This window comes from Puntigrus tetrazona, chromosome 14 (genome assembly GCF_018831695.1).
Source record: "Puntigrus tetrazona isolate hp1 chromosome 14, ASM1883169v1, whole genome shotgun sequence".
Lineage (NCBI taxonomy): Eukaryota > Metazoa > Chordata > Actinopteri > Cypriniformes > Cyprinidae > Puntigrus > Puntigrus tetrazona.
In genome coordinates, this window is record NC_056712.1 from 11609954 (window position 1) to 11628946 (window position 18993).

Consider the following 18993-nt stretch of genomic DNA (forward strand, 5'->3'; position numbering starts at 1 on the left):
ATTATGATCATCAAGTTTATTTCATTGCTTGAAGCAACCGCATGCAATATTTTTTAGATTAAAAAAAAAATAAACAAGCTAAAAGCAAGTAAAAAACTAATCAGTGTTTTATGGTATCAAGCCTCAAATGTGAACTATACATCGGATTGGTTACTTTTTTTAATAAAAAAAAAATATATATAGTGTTTTAATGCTATACTACAACCAAAATTTTAATAAATTAACATGTTTATTCACCAAACATGAAATAAATTAAATTACATTAAACATTAAATTAAATAAATAGAATAAATATACAGCATAACAAAATAATTCTACTCCAAATCGATGCTGTTCCTTTAAACTTGTAATGTGACACTAAAGGTTGGATTTAAAGATGCTAAAATATCAGCTTTTCAAACATGTTAAAATACAAAATGGTTATTTGAAATTGTAATAAGAATTCACATTTCTCTTTTTAAAAAAACAAACAAAACAACAACAACAACAACAACAACAACAGTATTTTAATAAAATAATTTAGTAATAAGAGATTTTCAAAAGCATTAAAAAAACCTTACCAACCCCAAAGTTTTAAATAACTGTATGTAGTAAATGTATTTATTTATTACCTCAAGTACTACTTTTGTCTCAAAATTTTAAAGACATTAAGGTGCTTTAGATGCCTGAATTAGTAGTTTGCAGTATTTGAATGCTATTTCTTCCGATGCTTTCACCTTAGTCTAGCCTCAGGTCAGATCTGGGCTATGTTCTTACAGTAAACCTCTTCTTTGGCCAGGCTGTTTTGACAGGCTTTGTGCTAATGCTGAAGTGCTCTTTCCTCAAGCGCGTGCGTCCCCTGCTACTGACAGTCTGTTTTTGTGCTGAACACACAAGACAATGGGTCCCTCGTCCCCATGTGGGCGCCGTGCCCACTTCACACCGCATGAAACGCTGAAGTAAAGCCACGGCCGCAGAGGAAGGCTTGGCTCATAAACAAGCGCTCAGTTCCCCTCTGCCAAAAAAACGGGCCTGAACGGTCCTGTGACAAAAAATATCTGCTGTTCAGAGTCGATCTTTATCGCACAATGGCGTGTTTTAAGTCCCACGGTGGTATCAGATCAGACTCCGAGAAATAAACAACCTGCTTCGGTATTTCATCTGTCATCGGATTTGAGTTCCTGTCGTGAAAAATGAGGCTTTGTTGTTGTTTTATTCGCAGATTCGTCTTTTTCCTGGATCCGTGCAACATAGACATCATTCAGAGGAAGATAAAGTCCATGGCGCTGTGCGTGTCACAATGTCCCACTGAGGAACTGGCGACTTACTACGACCTCAAGAGGTTTGCCATGATGAATGGTGAGTTGGTCAACCAGCTAGCTATTGTGGGCATGTAACGTCATCGTAACAGATATAAAGACGTGACCTTGACTGCGCGTCTACCCATGGAAGAGACAAAGGCGTTCATCATGCATATATATATATATATATATATATATATAGTCGTGACCCCCAGTGGGTGTCTTTTCAGTGTTTATTGGCGAGACCCGGTCAGGGTTGAACTAACTAAACAAACAAAGATTTCACTGACCCATCTTGCTGTAGGGTCTCTGTTGTTTACAGTCCAGTTTTGCTGTCTATAGGGTTTGACGCGTCCCGTCTGACACCAAGGGAGAGTGTGAATGACATCATTGTTCGGCTGGAGTTTCACTGTGTTTTCTCTACACAGGAAAGTTCATAATAGAGCCACGTTAAACGCTTAGTGAGTTGACTTAATTGATTTAATTGGTCTCACTTCACATACCTGCTGAAAAAATCCAGCCGAAATCAGTGGTATGACCAAAAATGTATATCATGGTTTAAGTAATTGTGAGCAATTATATGACGCGTTTATTTGCAAAAACACATAACTGTTTTATAATATTATTTAAAAACTTTTTTTTTTTTTTTAAACCTAGTAAAAATAACCCAACTACCATTTAATTTAGATTCACTGGAATGCATGATGAAAAAAAAAAACAGGATTTCTAATAATAAATGGCACTGTCTCCCTTGCCTCCTTGGAGAAATCGCCCCTGATATTGATTCATATTTTTTGATAATCCAGTGAATTTAGTACTTTAAAAAGTTACTTTGGCTCATCACATTTCTGTATATAAACAATAAAAAGTGCCCTGCGACTGAGCCCTTACAGGTGTCAGCCGATTTAGATCTGCTGGACCAAGCTATTCCAGCTAGCGCTTCATCTTAAACGTCTTGACCACCTTAGCATGACCTAGTCTTATAATGCATCTTTTTCTTCTCTTTTAGGGTCTGAGCTTTGTTCATATGAGTTACCTGGTCATAAGTACCCAAGCCTTCCAGAGCGCTTTGAAAAGTGTCCCAAACTTCCAGTACCAGAGAGGTATGAAACACAATCTCGACAAACAAGATCTCCTTGAAAAGTACAAGCTTCTTTCTCTCTTGATTTGTCCTCTATCCTCTGGCCTTTTCTATCTCTGCAGCAAAGCTCTTCCAGTGTTTAGCCGCTGCACGCCGGTGGATATTTCCTGCTATGCTAAGTTTGCTGAAGCGGTGGTCACATTTGTCAGTGATAACAGCATGTTAAACAGGCTGATTGCCGGGGTGGCGGCCAGCAAAGAGATCATTGTTGGGCTGTGTCTGCTGGCGTTAGGTAACCCTCTACTTTCTCTGGTGGCTGCTGCTGCTGCTGCTGCTGCTGAGGCTCATTTGATTCAATTTTCTGATTATGTGTTTATCTGCAAAATGAGTTGAAATGGATAATTACGGTTCATAATATCCATATCAAATCGAGGCTAATTAAGTTCTACACTATTAAGCACTAACCAACAACTATCTAAATCTAAGGTGCACTGTTACAATTTTTGCAGTATTCTTAGCCACTATCAGACGAAGGCTGAAGTATTTGGTCCTCTTTTTAAGATTACGTGAAATAGCATTTACAACACTTTAAATTTCATATTGCAGTGCCTTTAGATTACGACTAGTAAGTGTACTTTAGTCTGGAGTCTTCCTCTTACTGCTGATCCTGTTTTGTGCACACTGCAGTTTTGTCCATGATCCTCATGGTGATCATTCGTTACATCTCTGCTGTCTTGGTTTGGATCCTCACTGCTCTGGTGGTTCTGGGTTCCCTGGGCAAGTCTGCTTTCTCTTCACATTTCTCACCTCCATATCTGAGAATGACATCCTTTCTTTCTTCATTTGCAAATCCTATTCTTGAGTGCAAAATAGCACATTTTGATTAGAACAGTTTGGCCACTTGTCAGTATTTTGTTTTATTTTTAACCAGTTTTATTTTTAAAATCTGTTTATTATTATTATTATTATTTCATGTTGTTTTATTTTTTTTTAAAAAAACTAACAAAAATCTATTTAGTTCATTTATCTATTTTGTTATATTTTTGTTATATCTAGTTTATTATTATTACTAGTTTACTTTTATTTTCTGTTTATTTTGTTTTTTATTTAATTGTATTTTGTTTTATTTAATGATGTTGTTTTATTTTATTATGATTTAAATAAGTAAAAACATTTTTCTTTTTATTATTGTTTTTATTATCCATTTTATTTTATAACGTTGTTTTATTGTATTGTTTTATTTTGTTTTCTAAAATTTAGTTTTTATATTATATCATGAATTTTATTTTAATACCATATAGTATAATGATTTAATGTCTTGATTTTGCTTCAGAAAAGAGATTCTGTTTATTGTAAATGGTACTTGTTCTTGAAAAACAGACTAAACTGATTTATAATCACTGTAATCATATTGACCACCAGACAGAATTATTATGTGTCTGTTCCAAAGGGATGCACAGTAATGCAGTCCCACACAAAGTTGAGTCATCATTAAAAGTGTGTTTTTTATTCCAGGCTTACACCTGTTTTTTGCAGTGTTGAGTGTGAATATGACTTCTGTTCTTGGCTTTTCTCAGGAGGCACGAGTGTTCTTTGGTGGTTGTACATAGACTATAGAATGACAATGAATGAGACCATGACTAAAGATCTGAGGGAAATGGAAGAACCCAACGGTGGCATGAAGACCACCAAAGACCACGCTCAAGGACTGCTCATCTATGCTGTTTCAGCGACTGTATTCACTGTAAGCCCTTAGAGAAATAGGAAGTGAATTATGAAAGGGATCTCTGTGTTTTTGCTGTGTCACGCTGCTAATTTCCATCTTTCTGCTCCTGCAGGGAATCTTGTTGCTTCTGATGTTGTTTATGAGGAAGAGAGTGGCTCTGACCATCGCCCTGTTCCATGTGGCTGGAAAAGTGTTTATCCACCTGCCCCTGCTGGCACTGCAGCCCTTCTGCACCTTCCTCGCTCTTTCTCTGTTTTGGGTGTACTGGATCATGGTTCTCCTCTTCCTCGGCACCACTGGTGAGACGAAGATGCCTGTGGTTTTAAAAAACTCATTTTATCGTTTACATCACCTTATTTTGTTCCAAAGTGTATTTGTTCCAGAATGTTGTATTAAAGTCTGCAATTCATTTATGGACAGAAACAATTATTTTGCTTCGTTTTGTATTTATTGATGAAAGACAGTTAAATGATCTGAAACTTCTCATTATTTTTGTTTGAAATATCCCTTAAACAACTAACTTCTTTATCTTAGTTGTGATTAGTATGCAAAATAAACACAATCAGATTGCATTTTTTTGTAAGTTTTATCTTTTATTTCTTTTGTTTGTTTTTAAATAACTTAAACTTTGAAGTACAGATGTACAAAAGGAAATATTAATATATTTTTAGGAATTGTCTTGCTTTGCATTTTTCTCAGATGCAAAATAGTCTTCTGTTCATTTAGTACAGCTAATGTAGAACATTTATGTAATGAATCGACTTTGCATGGGCATCTCGTTCTCATTTTAAATGTTACCATTGAAGAAAGCAAAAATCTCAGGCTGCAGCTTGTACATTCGTGTCCACAGGGAACCCGGAGAAGAATGAGGATACTGGCCTGGTTGAGTTCAGGCTCACAGGAGCGCTGCAGTACATGACCTGGTACCACGCAGTGGGACTGATCTGGATCAGCGAGTTCATCCTGGCTTGTCAGCAGATGACCGTAGCCGGTGCTGTGGTAACCTACTATTTCACAAGGTCTGTACATTTATTTAAAAATACCCCCAAATGCCGCTTTACTTATTAAAGGTGATGCGAGTAATATATGTTGATGAGATTTGAAAAGATTTCCTTTGATCGCATTTTGAAAATGCGAACATGTCTGTAATTAAGTCCCTCGTTGGTTGATTTTCATGAAGTTGTGGCACTTTAAACTTTTCTGTCTGAGTTTGCTTTAAAGAAAGAATTCACCCAAAATGAAAGTTTGCTATAAATATATTCACCCTCAGGCCATGAAAGATGCAGATGAGTTTGTTTCTTACAGGGTTGGTTCACCTAAGAATTAAAATTAGCCTGTGTTTTACTAACCCTCGAGGCATTCTAGGTGTATATTACTTTCTTCTTTCAGAGTTATTTTAAAAATTCTCCTGGCTCTGCTAATCGTTATCATAGCAGTGTGTGATGTTTTTTTTCAATAGTCCAAAATAAGGTGCGTGCATCCATATAAAAACTTGCCGCACATGGCCCCCGGGAGCTGAATAGTGAATCATAACATCAATGTGTTGTAGTCTACTGCTAAAAAAAAAAAAAATCAAAAAACACTTTTTAAAGGAGAATTTTCCAGAAATATTATTCATCAGAATTTATTCAGGAGAAAAATGGGTTCTATAATTATAATTATAAATATTGTTTTTGATAATAAAAATAGATGTAAATGAACAGTTGCCTTTAAAATGATTTAAAATGCATATATAATAGATATGACGCTATGATAATTAGTTTAAATTAAGTATAAAAACAAGAAATCATATGGTTTTATTAAACGTATATCTCGAAGGTGTGCAACCCATATGTCCTACATTATCTCCTAGGGTAAGTGAGGAAAAAAGTGTTTATTATATTTAAAATATGAATATTTATCTTTTAAAAATGTATGGATTCATTACAAGGGGCCTTTATTCACCCCCAGAGCTGTGTGAAGCACATTTTCTTATAGTTTCGCACGTTTCTCATTTGTACGTCGCTTTGGATAAAAGCGTCTGCTAAATGACTAAATGTAAATGTAAATGTTTTATTTCATGTGCTGAACAGAAACTCAAACAAACTCCTCTGATAAAGCTAAGAAGAACAAACATCATTATTAATAAAGCCCTGATTGGATTCGTCTGAGAGAAGAAAGTCATCCAAATACAATGCTTTGAGGTGCAGTTTTTGATTTGGAGAAATTTAGCATTGCATCACTTGATCACCGATGGATCCTCTGCAGTGGATGGGTGCCGTCAGAACGAGAGTCCAAACAGCTGGTAAAAACATCACAATAATCCACACTCCAGTTTATCAATTAATGTTTGTGATAAATATATCATGAAGACATCTTAACCATAGCTTTAGGGTAGAATATGTGTTAGGATAGGGTAAGGGGTATGGATTATTTAAATTCACAAGACATTAATTGATAGATTAGAGATGGATTATTATGAATGTATTATCAGATGTTTGGACTCTCATTCTGATGGCACCCATTCACTGCAGAGGATCCATTGGTGATCAAGAGACGTAATGCATTTTTTTTTTTCCAAATTTGCTCCAATGAAGAAACAGACTCATCTACATCTTGGATGGCCTGAGGGTGACTATATTTTAGGCAAATTTTCATTTGCGGCTGAACTGTAAGCTTATAATTGCACTTGTCTTCAGCGAATCCTGCATTCATGAAGCTGTTCTTGAAATAGCTCACAGTTGCAACCTTGAACAAAGACTGCATTTTTTGCAGTAATTAATTTCCTATCCATGCAGGGATAAAACTAAACTCCCGGTGACGCCCATCCTGTCATCAGTGCTGCGGCTGGTGCGGTATCACCTGGGCACTGTAGCCAAGGGCTCCTTCATCATCACCCTCGTCAAGATCCCACGCCTCATTCTCATGTACATCCACAACCAACTCAAAGGAAAGGTAGGGAGGCAGCTCACTTGACGTGTCCTTGGGTTGTTGGATCTAAATTGCAAATCTCTTGTTGCAGAAATCTTAACTGACGTCATGAATATTTATGCTTATGGCATGCTGTTTTCATAAGAACAGGAATTTTCTTATCTAGTGTTTTTGGGACAGTTACTTACACAAAGTAATAATATGATGTTTTTAGGAATATTGTGCTACTGTTATATGCTAAATATGGATTTTGTTTTTAAATGTTTTCTAATATTTTATTGTTTTGGTTTTAGTAATTTCTTTTTTTTTTTTTTTTTATCAGTTTTCTCTGTATAGTTTTTATTGATTTTTATTCATTAGTTTGAGTTATTTTAATACTTAAATTATTTAAAATTCTTAAAAATAATTTAGTTTCAAGTTGTTTTTTTTATAATAAATACATTTTGTTTAGAATGTTGTTTACTGATAAATAATGCACACTAAAACCAGTAAACAGGCTCAATTTTGACTTGCTGTTTTTAAGAGTAATGTAATGGCTAAAAGCGAAAGTAGAAAAAAAATGGCTTTTGCTTTTTGAATCAGCAGTCAGGTGATCATTACTTTACTTGTCTGAAAATGTTCTTCTACATACTTATTTTGGTTTTATATTGGTGTGTTGGGTGGGTATCTTTTGAAGTTAATGCTGAAACTATTTATTACTGTCCTCTTGGGTTCCACTTAGGTGACGTATCATTTACTTGATATATGGCTGGGGAACTTGGGAATATAATGAACTCTAATAGATAACAGTGCCAGCTTTATAGAGGCATATTTGGAGCATTAAGCAAGAGGCTGACAAATGTGCATCAGACATACACTGTAGAAAATGTTTGCGTTCTTTCTGATTCTGCTCCAGGAAAACGCCTGTGCGCGCTGCATGCTGAAGGCCTGTATCTGCTGTCTGTGGTGTCTGGAGAAGTGCCTCAATTATTTGAATCAGGTTAGTTGATGAATAACCCGTGCTTAGATTTAATTAATTTTACAATTTTTGTGTGATGTATTAATTCTTGCGATCTGTTTCTAGAATGCATATGCGGCGACGGCCATAAACAGCACCAGTTTCTGCACCTCGGCCCGCGATGCCTTCATGATCCTGGTGGAAAACGCTCTTAGGGTGGCAACCATTAACACCGTTGGAGATTTTGTTCTTTTTCTGGGCAAGGTGAAGGACAGATGAGTTTTGATAGTGGTTGTCTAATTTTTACGCTTTTACCTTAGCAAGGCTGCATTTATTTGCTTAAAATACGTAAAAAACTGTAATAATGTGAAATATTATTGCAAGGTTAAAATAACTGTTTTCTATTTTAGTTTATTTTAAAATGTCATTTATTCCTGTAATTCAATACTGATTTTTCAGCATCATTACTCACTACAGTCACATAATTCTTTAGAAATCATTCTATTATGCAGATTTCTGCTCAAGAAATATTTATTTTTAATGTTGAAACGCTAACTTCATTGATATATTCATATATTTTTTTCAAGCGCCTTGATTGTTGAATAGAATGTTCAACATTTATTTCTTTATTTTCTCTTATTCAAACATTTTGTATGGTAGTGCATTATAGTTTTCACATAAATAAGAAGCAAAAAATAAAGCTAAATAAAAAAAATAAAAAATAAAAAATAAAAAAATTTGAGCACCAAATCAGCTTATTAAAATGATGAGTGAGGACAGATTTAGTTTTAGATCTTCTATTAAAGACAGTTTGTGTTTTAAACTAACAGACATGCCTCGAGAATGAACAACTGGTTTAGACGGGCACAAATATTCATAGTAGTTCAAACTGGTTTATGCTGGTTGTGTTGACGTTAGTTGGTGGAGCTAGTTATGAAGCCAAAGAAACGAATCAGCTTCTTGTGCAATACTTGACTTCTCTGCACGCTTTTTTCGTACTTCTTATACCCAGTAATTGAGCATTTGCATATTTATCCCCGTGGCAGGTCCTGATCGTGACGTGCACAGCGTTCGCTGGGGTGTTAGCGCTGAACTATCAGAGAGATTACACCGAGTGGGTCCTGCCGCTCATCATCGTGTGTCTGTTCGCGTTCCTCGTGGCACACTGCTTCCTGTCCATCTTCGAGATCGTGGTGGACGTGCTCTTCCTCTGCTTTGCCATCGACACCAAATACAACAACGGCACACCTGGGAGGGAGTTCTACATGGACAAAGCCCTGATGGTGAGTCACCGCTAAAGAGAACGTTGCAGACTATCTGTGCAATTCTCTCCTTCTGTCTGCCGTTGGATCAGAACACCATAAATAGTCTCAGTGTTGAGAGCGCACTTGCCATCTGAGTCACGTTTCTGTTTTGTGTTGTAGTGAATGCAGGCTCTCTGCTGGCCTGGATACGTTAATATTTTAAGATTCAGATGGTGTCCCAGATATTCTCTTTGGACAACTTTCAACTTTTGTTTTGAAAAGCTCGTTGATTTTTCAAGGGTAAAAAAAAATCACAAGGCTGGTTTCTTCTGCGCTTTTATAAAGGTGCTTTCTACTTTTCACATAGTCAGCCAAATCGTGTAGCCAACAGCTTTGAGATATCAAAGGAGAAGGCTTGAGCCTTGCGGTGCTGCACAGAATCACAGCCCCTCAGAAATGCTAAATCGTTAGCGGTAAAGTTGTAGCGCAGCAACAGAGTTTGGAACATGTCAACTGCTTTCTTTCTCAGAGCTGCTTTGGGTAAAAATATCTGCTCACTCTGCAGTTACTGGCTCCGTTTCAGCACATTTTCAGTGGGAAAGCTGTGTTCCAGCTGCACGCTGAGGAACTTTAGCCTAGTCTGAATGAAAATGGTCTTCTGGTGTAAAGAATTTGGAAGGGAATTAGCAGTTGTTGAATAATTTGCTGAAGTGATCTGCTATTGGTAACGAAATTTTCATTACATTAGTAGAAAAATGGAACTGGTGATTTGGTTAACAGGAAAAAAACTACACTAAAAACTGTATTACACATTTAATGTTACTTGACATTTAAATTTCTGATCAATTTGTGAATTTTTAGCTATTTCTTTCTACACCAGTATATGTAAATACTTTTAAAGAATTACTAACAACAATTTTGTTTTTATTTTTTCAAATAAAATGTCTTACTCCAAGCTTTTCTTCTAATGCATTCACATATATGCGATGTCATACACGTTGGTAGAATTACAGTGATGAATAGCAGATATATAAAATATCAATCACAAAATATAATTCTGCCAGAATGAGTAGGAGTTCTTGCAGTAATTGTAGGTTTTTTTTTTTCCACATTGCAGTAATGAGAAATTTAGAAATAAAACTTGCTAAATTATCATATTAAGGTTATTTTTGGGATAAATTTTATTATTATTTTGGGATACTGTGACAGAGATACGGGGTTTCAGACTCAGAAATCAAGCCTAGCGTGACGACGGCCTTTAGGAAGCAGCTGTACTGGACTGTAGTTTGATTGATTACTTTGTTCTCCTGCAGGAGTTTGTGGAGAACAGCAGGAGGTCAATGGCGATGGAGGAGCGGGGGCGCAGCAAGCGCGCCCGTCCCAAGGAAGAGGTAGAGTTGACGGAGGTTAAGGCCATGGTGAGTGGTGACGTGGGCGGGGCAGGGGCGGACTGGCAGGCCTTGCAGGAGTTCCACCTGTACTACCTGCTGCTGTGTGTGCTGATGGACTGGGCCCTGTCGGAGCACACACTGGTGCTCTGCCTCACGCAAGACATGATCATCTTCCTGTCTGTCTGCCTGCCCACCTCCACCCTCTTCTTCCTGGTCACATTGCTCCAGAACACGCCGGTGGCTGCTGCATGCTGACTAACGCTTCTTCGCCTCCTTCATCCTTCTATCATTTCATCTGTCCTTTCTATGCATCGCACTAACAGAGCATGAACTTCTATTTTTCTATCTGTGGATTGTTATTATTTTTTCATCTTTTTTTCACTCCATTCTTGCCTCTTCCTTTTTTTATTGACTGTCTTGAACTCATATGGCAGCTATAAACTGACTTATATATCCGTTGCCTTAAAATCACCAAGTTGCTATTTGGAGGAAAACAATTGAAAGCGCCAAGCTGGAAAAACAAGATGAGTAGAGAAAAGGAAAGACATTATCTCTCACGTTGATGGTCATGTTTTCCACAACTCTCAATTAGCCACACAACAATAACCACACAACTTCTGAATTTATGGATAAACAATGGCAGATTTGTTCAGTTTCAATATCAAAATTATTAGTGGGTCAGGAAGAACACGTTCCTCAAATTGACTAGTCCGTGTATCGTAGGATGACTGGCCAGTTTTACAGAAAACCACCTGACCTTATTCACTCAATAACTGGCCTTTCATGCTTTATTTAGGATAGTTTACCACGGAAACGGGTGATGGAGGTTTACCGCTAATCAGTTAACCAGCTTTACTGACTAGATGTGTGTAAATATATTAATAAATATAACGCCCAGCCCTACTTAGGACCTTTGTTCATCTCCGGAACACAAATTAGGATGACTTTGATGAATTCAGGGAGCTTTCTGACTCTGCATAGATAGCAAAGCAGCTGACATGTTCAAAGAAGGCCCAGAAAGTAGTAAAGACATCAATAAAATAGTCCATGTGGCATCAGGGGTTCGGCAGTAATGTTATGAAGCTAGAAGAATACTTTTCTGTGCACACTTTCATTGGATAAGCAAAAAAAAATCTAAATGTCTGCCATGGGAGTATAATGCAATAAGCCCCAAGAAGCCACGGTTTACAGTGAATTTATAACAGCTGAGGGGTTTAAAAACGACCTTCGGTGTTATAAATTCACTGTAAACCACGGCTTCTCAGGGTTTACCGCTTTTATGAAGCGGCTATTCCGTATACACAGTAAGGTTTCGCAAAATAAATAAGAGCAAATAAAGTATATGACAAACATTATTCTTCCGTTAAGCAATGTAGTCCCTCAGAAACGCTTGTGTTTGGATCACAGTGGTTGCTAAGTAACACACATGAACACGCATTTTAAGGCTGCACACATCTCTTGTTTAAGAAAGGTAACCATAATAAAATTGACGAGGTATAAAACACTGTTACACTAAAATACTAATTTCTTGTTTTCTTTGCAATTTAACGGTTACTTTTCTTAAATGAGTCTCCCCCGATGACATATGCAGTCTTCAAATTCAACCTCCCGAGGAAGAAGCCTTCCATATGAGAAGGAACAAAGGTGTACGTTTGCAGAGTGTTTTACAACAGCTTCGAACACAGCTTAACCAATCAGAATCAAGGACATGAACTATCCATTTTATAATGCAAGTTTGATAAGCGGGTAAACAAAATTCAGCAGGAAAGTTGGATTGTTTTATGGCAACAATAAATGGAAATGTTCAGTTATCCACTTTAAATACAACTGTAATTCCACTCAGCCGTAGGGTACTCAAAAGTTGAAAATACACAAAGACTATAGAAGTACCCAAGACATGTCACTCGTGTAGTTTTGAATGGGGAAAAATGTAATGCTCAATACGGCCGCTCAGTCGCAGGATGTACCGCCTTTTGAACAAAAGAGCCAATCGCTAATTGGTAAAGGCCAGAGCCGTTGAGAATGAGAGTTGAGACACGCTTTGTGGTTCATGGAGCTCTCGGTGGTTCCAAACAATTGGCATTAATCAGGATATTTTCAGCAATTTCTAGAAATTATTAACACAATGTATATCGATTGTGTAGTGAATACTATATGCTGACTTCACTTTACAATAGCATTTTATTCTGGGAATTGATAAAGATACAGCATTATTATTTTTCGAATTTGCTTATTATATTACGATTAGCATGCATTCAGGGTTAAAATAAGGACAACATTTTAAAAAATCCAGTACAAATACAAGAAAGGCAAATTTAGAGGCGCCTGAAAATAAGCTTCATATAATGCTATTTGAGCAAAATAAATCTAAAAATAAATCTATGATGACAGTTGTTATCAGATATCTTTGGTGAATTCAAATTTGAAATTTATGAAATATGAAATGTTTCCCTATTCAAAGAGAGAGGAGTTGCATGCCTGAAGGGCATTTTAAAGATGGCCGCCGAGTGGCATGACTTGTGTTAAAGGGACTCATAGCCATATACTCTCCATGTTCCTGAAATTCTGCTACTTTGAATAGTGTCGATGTTTTTTAGGGCTGAGAATCTGGTTTCAAGACAGCCTTTAACGTCCATCGTAACAGCCTCTCCATATGCATGGATACTTTCTTCTCACACCTGCTTTTTTTGTGATGCACTTGTGTGTTTTTAACCCATTTTTTGACATTCTGCTGCTTGAAATTGATGAAGTGGACTAACTCCTCCAAATCCGTTGATCGGTTGTTGATTTGTTTGGGAGTAAATGAGACTAATGACGTGTTTCTTTCCTGTAGGCTCCCGGGACAAGCTCTGCTTGACCAAAATCAGCCCATGGGACTTTTTAAAGACATTCCAAAATGTTTATTTTTACCAATGTGTAACATGTTTACTATGGTTTCACTCCAGGGAATACAATATTTTAATAAGAAACTGTAAAAAAATGAAATAACAATGTAATGAAGCACTTTATATTGGAGCGCTGCATATTTTAAAAAGCCTGATGCATTTTTCGTAGTGATGTCCTTTTTATAAGACTAAAAAAAAACCCAGTTGCCATCTAGTGAAACACAGTATTAATAATGTCTAGAATCACTGTTTTTATTATGTCAATTTTTCATAACAGACCTTTTTTTAATTGGTTTTCTTTGCGTTTATGAGAAACCCACATACTGCAGTGCAGCACTTGTTCTTTTTGTTTCATTTAATTCAAATAATGAAGCATCTACGCTTTTTATTTCTTAATTTTCAAAAAAGAAAAAAAAATGCTCGGTTGTGTTATTTTACTAAAATAATGTTACCTTTCCTGAAAATGAGGGCCTTGTCCTTGCATTTCACTTGCGTGTAAAAAGGTTGGTTGGTTGGTTTCCCTCCAATGGTGGTCATTTTAGTTTGTTTCTGAGTTGCGATAAAACTAAAAGTCAAATTTCCCTGCTGTGACTGTTAGTGCTGATAGACATCGGGTCTGGTTGCATTAAACTGGAAGGAAGGCGTTAACGGTTACTTACTACAATCCACAGTTGCTGTAACTGGAAGTATGAGTGACATTACAACAAAAAGCACATACAAACGAAATGAACAAAAACAGTTCAGTTACTACAAGACGATGGGAATGGTTTTTTGAAAGCAGTCTCTTTTGATCACCAAGGCTGCATTTATTCGTTCAAAAATACATTAAAAAAATGTCAATTTAGGAGAACTGTTCTCTATTGGAATGTATTTAAAAAAATGTCATTTATTATGAATTCTCAGCATCATTAGTCGCATGGTCTATCAGAAATCATTATGTTTAATATGCTGATGTTCAGGAAACATTTCTAACTATCATCAGTATTAAAAAAGTTGTGCTGCTTAATTTTGTTGAGGAAACCATGATTACATTTTACCACGTTTCTTGATGGATTAATAGAAAGTTCAAAAGAACAGCATTTATTCTTATCTAATATAATTTTTTTTTTCTAATTCAAACCTTTTGTATGGTAGTGTATTATAGTTTCCAAAAAAAAATCTGAAGCCGCAAAAACCGTATTCAACGTTAATATTAAATCGGCATGTTCCTAAAGGATCATGTGACAAATTGCATTTTAAAATGAATTAAACCTTCTCCACGTATTGATAAAATAAATGCAGCCTTGGTGAGCATAGGAGATTCTTTCCAAAAATGCAAAACTAATAATTTCAACTTTCTGATGTGTGTACCTAGGAACGATTTTCTAATTCAGAACAATTCATCGTTCAAAGAAACGCAAGGCTACTCCAGTTCATAAATCAGCAGCGGGGCAATTCTGGTGCTGCGACGTGGCTTGGACATTTTCTTTGTTTGTTAAAGTAACATGACTTTGCCTCACTCAACGGAAATTAAGTGATGTTGATACACCGCATAAAGCACTGATCTCTCCTTGGGTGAGCTTCTTCATCCAACCTTTAAGGGGGGGCAAAATGGCGAAATGTTGCCTTTTACTTTTTGGGAGATGTGTACTAATGTTCGCTTTTACATAGTTGTCTTTATAGCACAAGGTTTGTTCTCTTTGGCTTCGATTCATTGCGACCAGTGAAGAGTTGGGTCTTTAAGATGTAAGACGTGTAGGGGCACCAACTTTATTATCCGCATCAAACTTAAGTCTTCCTACTCGTGCAAAGTATCTTGAAGGGGAACATGCTTTTATTTTCTGCAAGACGGTGCGGTCAGTAGAAGAGGAGAGTCACATGAAACTTGCATTTTGCCTTAACCAATCGAGTGAATGTCGCCCCCTGCTGGATTTCAGAGACTAGTTGAGTGCAGAACAGAAACAGCTCATAAGCCTTAAAAATATCTAACCATTCACGGTAATTTAACTAACCCATCGAATGCCAGAACATGTTCCGTATGGCTGAGAAATATATATATATATATATATATATATATATATATATATATATATATATATATATATATATATATATATATATATATATATATATATATATATATATATATATATATATATATATATATATATATATTCACGCACAGAGGAATCTAAAGTCTGTTCGTTTTTGTTTTCTAACAAATTTAGAAAAAAATGATGTGTGCAGTTTTTGTATGGATGTTTTGAACGTCATGTTACATATTGATAAATATTGACTGAGGAATAGCTTTTGTTATCATTTTTATTTAATGTTTTTGTGTCTTGCATTGGAGGGAAATGTTGTTAATTGTCTTAAAATGCGATTTTTATTTTTTTTTTTTTTTTTGGGGGTGGGTAGGGTTCAGAAATGAACACGGTGTACCTTTTGAGATATTAAGAGCATGAATTAAGAAAAAAAAACTTAAGAGATTTAACATTTGCCACACAAAACTTATGCTGAAAGCATGTTAAATATTGCACTAAGATGGCATACATTAAACACAGAGATGAATTAATGATAGCTGTAAAACATTTATAGTTAAAGTCGTCTTATAGCGCATTCAATATAGAGATGTTTCATAAATGTTTAAAGAAAATCTTCTCTGTCAACAAAATTGTCTTTATAAATGCTTGACGTTGCAGTTTCTGGTTACGCAACCCACAGTTTTATCAGGTAACATAAACTTGATGACTGGACAAGTAGGTTGTGTTTAAAAGCGAATGGTGGAACTTGCCTTTTAGGGTGAATCTCACAAAAACGTCACCCCGAAATCAAAAGAAAAAATATTTTGCATAAAGAAAATTAGAACCATTAAAGTTATTTATAATTGTGACATTATTTCCATGAAAATCTAAAGGGAAATGTGCTTAATTTTCATTACTGTAATTATTTTAAATATTTTATTGCCTATTACTATATTATTATTATTATTTTGTGTATTTGTACAATATTTAAGTAATTTAACAGCATAAAAATACAATTAAAAAACACATATATATATATATATATATATATATATATATATATATATATATATATATATATATATATATATATATATATATATATATATATATATATATAAATAACAGTACATATACACTACAATGCAGTAATGATGATTGTGCTTTTTTTTAACAATAATGTCAACAATGCAAAAAGAAATCTAAAAATGTTTTTTTTTAAAAAAAAAGAAAAAAAAGGTTTTGTGAGATGCATCTTTCATGCTGAGCTAAGATCAGCTAAGATCAGTTTTTTGGACTCGAAGTGTTTGAACTTAGGGATTTGGACCGGAAAACTGACCTTACAATGGGCATTTACTGCCTGAGAAGGTTTTTTGTGTTGTTGTTGTTGTGTTTTTTGTTTTTTTATGGACTCCTGTATCATATTCACTGAAACAGGATCTTTTTGGCCTCAGACATCGGCTTTGGCTCACAACTCCACTTTATATTGCCAAATGTGCACAAAAGGAAATGTAAGGAGTGCACAAACTCTCTCTTATTCTATCTGGTTGAACACCAGTTGGCTTTTGTTTTTGTTCACAGCCTTTTTCTCCTTTCTCTAAATCACTGAAAGCATCTCCGTAACAGCCGTGACTTCTCTAGTCCTGTCAGTGTGTATTAGAAAGAGACAGACTGTGCTTAGAGGCAAGCTAGTAAACCCATAACCACTGTATACACACACGCACACACACGCACACACACACACACACACACACACACACACAACCTGCATGCTCCTGACCTGGGACTTTTCTAACTCTTTAAAAACAATGAGCCATTTTTGTAGGAACGTGAACTGTTTGGCATTAGAATACATGTGACTTAACACTGATAGAACAATAGCTTTATTATGCGACAAGCCACTGTTTTTATTTTTTGGAGATGAGATTGTGAGTCTATTTCTCTTCATTTTGGGAAACTGTGCTTCTGTTCGTGTCACACGGGGGAATAGGCCGATTCTGTTATCGGATACAGTCATGGATAGGCAATACATCAGTTTACTCCTCTGGTGTGATATTAGCTATTAGCTCTTACCTGCAGTAAAGTTGTTTGTAACATTGAACTAAGTTTTTGTTGATTTGTTTGATTTTTATATTTATGATTTCATATGTATCCTGTTTTTTAAAGTAATAAAATGGGGAAAAAAGGACAATGTTTCAGATGTTTCATCAGATGTTTGAACAAACTTCACTGAAGACAAACTGAAGTGAAAGTTTTATTATGTGCTTTGCATATTATCAAATTTGACTGTGAACTGTGCGTGATGCTGATAATATAGACATGCATGTGATTTGTTTTATATATATATATATATATACACACACACACACACACAGTAAAAACTAAAAACACATCAAAAATCTACAAAAATATTTGCTGCACAGATTATATATACATTCAAAAGCCTGTGCTTGGTAGGTTTTCTGCAAAAGTCATTGAAAGTCTATTACAATGTACAATATCCATGTTAATGTCTTTTAAAGGATTAATTATATTCAAAAGATTTGTTTATATAATATATATATATATATATATATATATATATATATATATATATATATATATATATATACACACACACACACACATCATATATATATAAGAAAAAATGTGTTGTTTATATATGAATGTAAATATGCACATCAATATTTTATATATATATACGCACACAGTACACACACATTATTTAAACAAACACTTATTTTGGATGGGATTAAACATTTGAAAGCACTTTTTAAAATATAATTTATTGCTGTGACGGCAAAGCTGAAATTTCAACATCACTCTAATATGCTTATTTGCTGCTCCAAAAATATTTATCAATGTTATAAACATAATATTTTTGTGTAAAACCTGACAAGCCTTTACTACATCATTTTTGATGAATTTAATGTGGTCTTGCAGAATTTAAAGGCAAAAATCTCTTTGTCTGGCAATAGCACTTTTAGCATAGCTTAGTATAGATCATTGAATCCAATTAGACCAGCGTTCAAAAATTACCATGAAATTGAAGACCAAAAAAAAAAGAAACTCTTAAAATGTTTTAAATGCGATGCTACTGGTTTAATTGGATTCAATGATCTATGCTAAGCTATGCTCAAAGTGCTATCGCCAGACCCGGAGAATGGCTAAATAGATTCAAAAATGGTAAAACTTATCAACTCTGGGGGAGTTCGTGAATGAGCCTATTTCCAAAACAGTGGAGTGTTCCTTTTAAATGTTCATTATTTTATAATTATACATTTCTGACCCCAAACTTTTGAACACTAATGTAGATGGATATGCATATCAGTCCAAATAAATAGGGCCTCAACATGCCCAATACCAAGATCAGTGCTGCCTTTTTGCTGCAAAATGACCATTTTGTGACAAACCATGTATGCAGTGTCTCTATTATCATTTACTCCCTTTCATATCATTCTGATAAAAACACTAAAAATATATTTGTGTCTATATTGGGTCTCTTCCCGGTTATATAGCTTTGGAAGACTTGGGAG

General features: G+C 35.3%; 1 protein-coding gene across 6 annotated transcripts in view; it reads left to right on the forward strand.

Annotated features, from left to right (window-relative positions):
• slc44a1b (solute carrier family 44 member 1b) overlaps positions 1–13613 on the forward strand; it is a 25245-nt gene extending 11632 nt beyond the window's left edge. For 3 of the 6 annotated variants that reach the window (XM_043257314.1, XM_043257316.1, XM_043257319.1), the window contains exons 4-16: positions 1202–1338; positions 2290–2383; positions 2484–2653; positions 3049–3138; positions 3939–4105; positions 4200–4386; positions 4938–5106; positions 6865–7021; positions 7893–7976; positions 8061–8198; positions 8981–9217; positions 10492–10596; positions 13403–13613. In XM_043257314.1, coding sequence (XP_043113249.1) covers positions 1202–1338; positions 2290–2383; positions 2484–2653; positions 3049–3138; positions 3939–4105; positions 4200–4386; positions 4938–5106; positions 6865–7021; positions 7893–7976; positions 8061–8198; positions 8981–9217; positions 10492–10596; positions 13403–13426 — 1759 coding nt within the window. In that variant the 3' untranslated portion in view covers positions 13427–13613. Of the gene's footprint in view, positions 1–1201; positions 1339–2289; positions 2384–2483; positions 2654–3048; positions 3139–3938; positions 4106–4199; positions 4387–4937; positions 5107–6864; positions 7022–7892; positions 7977–8060; positions 8199–8980; positions 9218–10491 lie in introns of all 6 variants that reach the window. The other 3 variants (XM_043257315.1, XM_043257313.1, XM_043257318.1) reach the window with 3 other exon arrangements.
• Positions 13614–18993: the final 5380 nt, after the last annotated feature.